Source organism: Macaca fascicularis, chromosome X, assembly GCF_037993035.2.
Source record: "Macaca fascicularis isolate 582-1 chromosome X, T2T-MFA8v1.1".
Lineage (NCBI taxonomy): Eukaryota > Metazoa > Chordata > Mammalia > Primates > Cercopithecidae > Macaca > Macaca fascicularis.
In genome coordinates this window covers 53072103-53080341 of record NC_088395.1, presented here as the reverse complement: position 1 = coordinate 53080341, position 8239 = coordinate 53072103, and the positions used below count along the sequence as shown (strand labels likewise).

The window sequence follows — 8239 nt, the reverse complement described above, 5'->3', positions numbered from 1 at the left end:
CCCTACCCACCTCTGACAGCACATCAAAGCCTCCATCCTGTCCCCCTCAAAACATTTATCAGAATCATTGGAGAGACAAGTCAAGGATCTGGTATTCCAACCATCTCACAGAGGAGGCCCAGAGAGGGAAGGGGCCTTGCCAAAGGTCTCACACCAACGTGGCAGTCATCTTGACTCCTCTCAATCCCTCTCCTTCCATATCTAAAGCCTGTCGAGTCCAACATCTTAAAAGCTCTCATAGAACAGACAAATTGCTCTTGCAGAATAATTCCAATTAATTTATGTACATACTTCCCTCTCAAGGAAATGGAGCATAGAAATGGAGCATAACTCCTCATTCCCTAAGCACGGGCTGCACTTACTTGGCTTCTTTCCAAAGAGTACAGCATGGAAAAAGAGAAAGAGGAGTAGCTTTACAGTGGAGAAACCTGACGGACACTACCTCAGCCAGGTGATCAAAGTTAACATCAACAGTGGTAAATCATATTGATAGTACATGCCCTTGATAGGATCTAGTGAGAATGACATTTGACTTCTGTGGTCTTCCTTCCCCAAACTCATATCCTCAGTTTAATCATGAGAGAAAACATCAGACAAATCCTGATTAAGGGACATTCTATAAAATACCTGACCAGTACTCCTCAAATGACTCCAGATCATCAAAAACAAGGAAAGCCTGAGAGAGTGTCATAGCCAAGAGGAGCTTAAGGAGACAAGATGACTAAATGTAGTGTGCTAGTCTGGATGGAATCCTGGAACAGAAAAAGGCCATTAAGTTAAAACTAAGGAAATTGGAATAAAGTATGGACTTTAGTTAATAATAATGTACTGATATCGGTTCATTAATTGCGACGAATATATCACACTAATGTAAACTGTTAAGGAAAACTGGCTGTGGGGCATACGGGACTTCTCTGTTATCTTCACAATAAATCTGTAAATTTAAAACTATTCTGAAATTAAGTTTATTTTAAAAACCTCTCAAATCCGCCCCCATCTTGCCAGTCCCACCTGAGGTCTAGCGTCTATTTCCTTACTGCTCTCCTTTCTTCCAGTCCGTTCTCCTGGCAGCCAGCAGAGGGCATTCTCTAAAACGCAAATCTAACCATCTCTGAAGCCTTCCAGCAAAATAAAGGCGTTGGATGGAAAGTTCGGGAGATATGTTATAAAAGACCGACTCGGATGTCTGAATAAAAGTTATTGTGATCCAGAACAAATCTGGGAAATACTTCTGGCGCCCACCGAGATAAAATTTATGTATCTAAATTTAATATAACTCAGCCTTTCCAAGGTCTTCCAGATAAAGCCCGTTTTTCAGATGTCCAACTCCCTACGTTTCCATCCCTTCGCACAGTTACATAGTTAATTTCCCTTTGTTTTTCCTTTATCTCTACGGATACTTCTCTGCCTGAGCTATCTTCTCCTGCCGTCTTCCCCAAGCCCAGCTCCAGGGACTCTGCACCCCCTCCCAAAGGCAAGAGAGCGCTCCTGTATAATTGGGTTGTGATATCCGGACCGAAGTCGTTTTTTGTTTTATTTTTACTAAATGCGAATGAGGAAAATGAATTCCTTTGGCTCCCCTAGGCCCCGCTCACTCTAGGCCCGAGGAAAGGTTTGACGCACTATAAATTAAAAGATGAATCACTGATAAATCGATGTTCTAGGGCGCAGGATTTCTCTATGCGCATGCGCCAGAGTGGAAGGCGTGGGAAGCCCTTTGCTACCTGGCTGGGTCTGCTGCGGGCGCCAGGAGGAGGAGGGGCTTCCTCAGCTTCGCCCTGCCATTGGCCAGGATGATCCGCATTGGTCTGACGCAACGCCTCTGCGGCCTGGCTGAGCTCGCCCCCCCACCCACCAAACCCCCGCAACTAACATGTTGCAGGCTACTGCGTAGGCCAGGCGGCTACGTGTCGGCCTGGGGGAAGCTGACCACTGGGGCCGGGGCACCAGGCGAAACAAAAGACTCGAAGGGGCACTCTGAACTTGCTCAGAATTTTATTGGGATTAACAGGGTCCACGGGGAGAGGCAAGCCTTCTGGGGGAGGGGGGACAAGAATACCGCAAAGAATACCGCAATGGCGAAGCGGCCTTGCATAGACACCGAGGCGGGCTAGCGGCGCGGCGCAAAGAGGAGAGGGACGGAGAAAGAACTTGGGAGAGGAGGGTGGCAGCAGCGCCTACAAGGGCACTGCGCGGCTGTGACGAAGGCCACAGCGACCCTCCCCGCTTCGGGGGTCAGGGTGTCCACTCCACACAGCACAGGGAGAGGGGCTGGGGCCACAACTGACTGGGAGAAAGTGGGTAGAGGGGCCCTGACCAAGGCATCACAATAAATACAGTTAGCAGCACACAGAAGCCTGCGGGGGCGGAGGGCCAAAAGAAGGGGACTAGCCCCCTTTCCCTCCCCCCAAAATAAGAACTCTGCAATGACTAAACCATAAAAATAAACTTTAAACCCGTGTACGAAGTCGGTCACCCCCCAGAAGTGCAATGTGGGGCCGCGTGGCCCTAGCTGAGGAGGAGGGCAAATGGGATAGGGGGTGGGGGATACAGAGAGATAATCCCCAAAAGGGCAAGACCCTTATCCAGTTTTCCCCCTCTTCCCCGGGTTGGCCCAACCGTTTGGGACCTGAAGCACATCCTCCAGGTCAGAGTCGTCTGAATCTTCCCCTTCTTCCCAGACATCTTCATTTCCTTCCCCCTCATAGTTTCCTTCCTCCTGATAGACGTCTTCATCTTGCTCGATGCCTGCATAGGGGAGAAGGAAGGAGAAATGGAAGAAGGCAGTTAGATGAGCAGATAGGTGCCACTCTAAAAGGGAACAGAGCCCATAGCCAGGGCTTGTAGGGCCTGGGACAACTTGCCGAGTGCCTCTGCTTGGAACAAACAGCCAAAAGTGTGTGTGGGTATATTCATAAGCCCACAGAATGAGGGAGTTGGAGGGAGGCAGGTAGGCAGTGTGGGCTCCCTGCTTCCGTCCAGTCAAAACTGATACATCTCTGATAGTAGCTTTTTCTCCCCCTTGTACTCATCGATGTGTGTCTCTTCCTGAGCTCCGACCTCAGCTGAATAAACCTATTCATCTCCAGGCAGCTTCCTTGCTCCTTTCCCCCAGTCCTGATCCAAACAGGCCCCAGTCTGTGTTCTTCAACCCAATTCCCCACCCCCACTCCCACCCTTAGGGCTGGGCAGACAGCTCTGCCTCCCCTTCTCTGAGAGAAGAGATGCCATCAGGTAGGAGGGGAAGAGAACTGAGAATCCGTTTCCCTCTCCTACCTGAACACTAGATTGAGGCTCCACATTCATTTAATACCTCTTCCCTTAGTGCCCTGGCCTTGCCCTCAATGGAAGTTTGCCAGGGACCCCATGGCCAAAAAAAAAAAAAAACCCAAGAGTGGTTGATTTTCCTGCCCCTTCCACCTCCCATCTGAGTACTTCTCAGCATCTTTATAATTCTGATGTTGTTCTCAGAGCCTTTAAGGTGCTAATGTGACTCTACAAGAGGGCATTATTATATGTAGTACTTGCCCAACATATACGACCACTGAAACCTTTTGTGGGAAGCAGCTTTCGGATCTGGTGAATGATCCTCAGGACGTAATTTTGGAAACCCTGCCCAACATACCATGCATTTTCACCCTTCCAAGTCCTTGTTCACATGATCCACTCCACTGAGAATGCTCCATAATGCGCCTCAGTGTGAATGCAGCCTCCAATTCAGATGTCACCTTCTTCCTCTAGCTCTACCCCGCCCCCCTCCCCCAACTCTTGAGGTAGAACTGGCTGCACCCTTTTCTGGGCTCAGAGAGCACACTGTTCACTTCATGCTCTGCTCCCAGCACAAGCCTGGGAATTCGCCAAAGGCCAAGGCTGGGTACAGACTGTGCTGAAATGCACTGTGTTTTGCCACTCCCCCACCTCGATGTGAAGTGTCCTTTTTAGTTTTCCACCCACTGTCTCCTATCTCTGTGTACTCTTCTTTCGATGTTACAACCATCTACCCATCACCTGGAACTAAAATGATTTTTTAGGGTTTTGTTACATTTTTAAGTTAATCACTGGACTTCCTTTGTTTAAAAAGTTGCTCAGAATGCTTTTTCTTTCCTCCATGAAAGCAGATTGTGTTCATGCCTTGATACCCTGTCCTTGGCCAGGCTTGCTCTGAAAGAAAAGAAGACGGAAGACAAGGGTTGGGGGCAGGGGTTAGCTCACCTTCCACAATGCCCTCCTCTTCTTCCACTGATTCGTCTGAGATGATCTCTATCACATCCTCGTAGTCATCCTGATCCCTGTCAAAGGGATCTTCAATAACTTTCTCATAGTACTCAATGTCTCTGTCGTCATCATCGCTGCCTTCATTGTCACCTTCATTGCCATCATCATCACTGCCCTCATTGTCGCCTTCATTGCCATCATTATCTTCATCATCACTGGCCTCATCTGCTTCATTGTCACTGTCGCTGCTGTCCTGGTTGTTGCCATGGCTGCCCCAGAAGCCGCCGTTGAAGAAGTTGTTGCCGTAAGTGTGCTTGTTGTTGTCAGGGTTCTCTTTGTTGTCATCAGTGTTCTTGTTGTTGTCTTCAGGGTTCTCATTGTTGTCATCTGCACTCTCATTGTTGTCAGTGGTTTCGTTGTCATCAGCACTCTCGTTGTTATCAGTGGTCTCGTTGCGGACCTCATCGTGGTCAGGGCTCTCGCTGTCGCAGATGTTCTCATTGATGTCAGTTATCTCATTGTCAGTGGTCTCGAAGTAGTCAGTGGTCTCCATGAAGTCAGAGATCTTGATGTCATGAATTGTCTCATCAATGTCTGAGATCTCGCTGAAAATGTCTTCCACTGCATAATAGTCAGGGGCATCTTCCATGATCACCACCTCACATCTGCCCCTGGTTTTACTGTAGGAAAGGCTGTAGCTGAGTATGGGGTTGGTGGGAGGAGTACCACCCATAGCACTCAAAGGTGGAGAGTAACTAGGGGAAGCAGTAGGCTATAAGGGATCCCAGGGATGGGGCTAGGGTGGGTAAAGTCCCACTTCTGCCCCTGATTGTGTAACCTCAAGCCATTTCTGGACATGATTTCCCACTTGTAAAACATATTCCACTGGGATTATCTCAAAGGTCCCTTTGGCTCCATAAATCCTGTGTTACACTAGTTTTTGCCCCATCCCCAACAAACCACCTCTCAGCCACCAAACCCCTCATTACCGTTTCTTCATTTCTTGCTTCTTTCTCTTTATCCTGGAGCCCCTTTCTCTCAGGTAGTAGCGTAGAGGATTAACCCACAGATCATTCTTGATAATCTGTTGAAAAAGGGGAGAAGAGATAAGACAGCCACTAGTACAAGCTCCAGATCCTACTCTTAATTCCCCACGCACCCAGGAACAAGCCTAGCAAGGCCTTCTCTGGTGATGCCAGGAAGGGCCCCACCTCAGCAATCCTGTCAGCCTCTGGGAGGCTATGGTTTGAGAACCAGCTGAAGAAGCTGTGGCTCGCATCCTGGTTCCCATGACGGCGGGCCTGGGGTTCCTGGCCCCGGTGCCAGCGGATTGGAGTTGAGTGAGACACCAGCCGGCCTAGGGACAAAGAAGGCTATGGAGATGGGACAAAACAAGGACAGATTGGGGGGGACATGGATTTACTCCGGGACTGCCTCTTACCCGAGCGGTTGCGCTGGAACTCCTTGACAATCACCATGTTTGTAAAGTAGGGGTTTGTTTGGAAGTACAGCTTCATTTTGTAGCCCATGGAGATATGTCTGAGATCCTGTACCTGCTCCAGGTGGGGGTGATGGTGGAATCTGTCTCCCCCCCCCACACACCATGGCCCTTCCCACCCACCTCCCCTCACCTCCAATAACCAGATTTGTTGCCCGATCCTACTAAAAAATGTCTCTCTGGCCTGACCTGCAGATTGGTCAAGTAGCGGAAAATGTCTTCATCACGACGGTTGATCAAAATTGAAATTCTGGGGTGGTTGAGGAACTGATGAGTGGAGCAGTTTAGGTCAAGGATTGACTATTCCGTGAAAGGGAGGGAGGGAAGGCCAGGGAGGGCACAGTAAGAGAGGCTGGAGCAGGAGGATTCCTTCTGTGTTTATGTTGTATGTATGAAGCAAGTGAGTCATGGGACATAACCCATAGTTATTCCCATGATAAACCTCTATGTTAGGTGGCCCTGCAGGGTATTGAAAATCTATGTGCATGTGGTATATGTCTCTGGGTGCTGAAGGCTTGTGTTCACAAAATGCACGTCTGGGGGCTGAAGGCCCACGTCCAAGTGATGCTGTATCTGACTGCTGAGGGCCTGTGGTCACATGATGTTGTATGTATGGGTGTTGAAGGTCCATGTCTACATGATGTGTGAATGGCTCTGATGGCTTGTGGTCAAGTGATGCCATGTGTCTACATGCTGAGGACCTGTGGTCACATAATACTGTGTCTAGGAGCTGAGGTCCTATGTCTAAATGACATTGTATGCCTGGGTGCTAAGGGCCTCTTACCATGTGCTCTTTTGTATGAGGGCGCTAAGGGTCTGTATCCACATAATTCTATTAGAATGTTACATTTATGTTCCTGTTACATGTATGTATAGGTGTCCATCTACTCTCCCCTTTCCTTCATTTAACTCCTTTTTCTCTATACCTAGACACTCCCTCTCTTGACCTTTCAGGGGCTCCAGCCCCTCTCTAGCCCGTTTCCCTCCAATGCAAGGCACTCCAGCCAGGACTGGGGTCTCCTAGTATCTTAAGCAGAGATCTAGATTTACAGAGCCCTGTATGGCTCAGGCACCCTTTCTGCGTAGTTTCTCTGCTGTGTGCCATTCCCCTCCCTCTTCAAGGTCTCTGAGTCAGTTGATCTTCTACGTGCCCCTCCCCTCCTCCTTTCACCATCTCTAGTCCAATTTTTTTGCTGTGTGCCCCTTTACCGCCCTCCTCCTTTTTATCATCTGTGATCCTTTTTTTAATGCTATGTTCCTTCTCTTCCCCCTTTCCCATCTGTGGTCCAGTTTTTATACCCCCCCGTACCCCCCCCCGTCCCCTGCGTCCCCCCCTCCCCGTCCCTTCATCATCTCCAGTCCAGCTTCTCTGCTGTTCTGCCCTCCTCCTTCCATCCCTCTTCCACCCAGTCTAATCCGTCTTCCGATAGGGGGCTCACGCCCACCTCTGGCTCTCCTCCACCCCCTTAACCTTTTCTGTCCCTCCCCCACCTCCCCCTTTCTTGTCACGGGCTTCTGATCCATGGAGTATCGATTAGAAGGATACTGCTTTGACCCAGAAGCCTGGGATATGCTGGATGATAAGGTCTCTGCGCTCCAGGAAGGGTCTTCGCATCTGGATGAACTTGCGCTTGAGACGCAGGAAGGCCTTGCCTGCCTTGATGTTCACCGCCTCCAGATCCAGCTGAATATCCTCCAGTGCCTGCAGGATGCTCTCCATCCTCTCGGCATTTCTCTGTCTGCTTTCCCTCTTCACCTTCCTCTGCTTCCTCCTCCGCCGCCGCCGCCTCCTCCTGCTGCTCCTCATACTCTCCTGCTCATCCTCATCCTCATCCTCCACTATGATGATCGCCTCTTCCTTGCTCTTTGGGTCAATTAATCTCTGGGGCCCCCACCCCACTGCGCTACAGGTTTCTAGGGCCCCCTCTCCACCAAAACTGCTGGGCTGCACAACCTCAAAATCGATTTCCAGGCTCCCCCCGGAGACCTCAGGAGTGGGGAGTGCTTCTAGGCTCTCCGTGGGCGGGGGCGCCTCCCCATACCCCGACTCGATGGTAGAATCCCAGCCGGGACACTCAGCACCGAGCGTGAAGTATGCGCGGACCCCCCCCTCCTCGAGAATGACATAGGGAGGCGGCGGGGGCAGCGCGGGGCCCAGTCCCACCCCCCTCATATCGGCCAGCACCTGTGCCGCCTCCGTTTCCTCCTGGAGCCTCGGGCGCTGCTGGGGTGGAGGCAGCGGCAGTCGGAGGAGAGGCGGCGGCGGCGGCGGCGGGGGCGGGTCGCGCTGTGGAGACTCGGAGCTGCTCAGGCGGCGGGTCTTGGCCGGAGGCCCCTCATCTGGGCGGTCCATGGCGACCGCGCTCGTACAGCTCAAGGGACTCGCACTCGCCCCTTCGCTTTTAGCTGCGTCGCTGCCGCTAGTCGCACCGGGAAGCGGAGCTGCGGAGACTCACGCAACCAGCTCTCCTCACCACCTCGCTCTGGCGTTCCCTCCCACAGCGCCCGCTCTACTCCCTCCGCGCC

General features: G+C 51.1%; 1 protein-coding gene across 2 annotated transcripts; it reads right to left on the bottom strand.

Moving 5' to 3' along the window:
* Positions 1 to 1978: 1978 nt before the first annotated feature.
* On the bottom strand, positions 1979 to 8198 carry TSPYL2 (TSPY like 2). 2 transcript variants are annotated; one of them, XM_045384252.2, is made up of 7 exons: positions 7260 to 8198; positions 5903 to 5980; positions 5657 to 5768; positions 5427 to 5572; positions 5205 to 5299; positions 4213 to 4895; positions 1979 to 2748 (listed from the first exon to the last, which is right to left on the bottom strand). In XM_045384252.2, exons 1-7 carry the CDS (start codon positions 8064 to 8066, stop codon positions 2582 to 2584), a joined length of 2088 nt encoding a protein of 695 aa, XP_045240187.2. In that variant the 5' UTR covers positions 8067 to 8198; the 3' UTR covers positions 1979 to 2581. The 2 variants fall into 2 exon arrangements, with proteins under 2 accessions (XP_045240187.2, XP_065394235.1); XM_065538163.1 differs by lacking the exons at positions 5427 to 5572; positions 5657 to 5768.
* Positions 8199 to 8239: the final 41 nt, after the last annotated feature.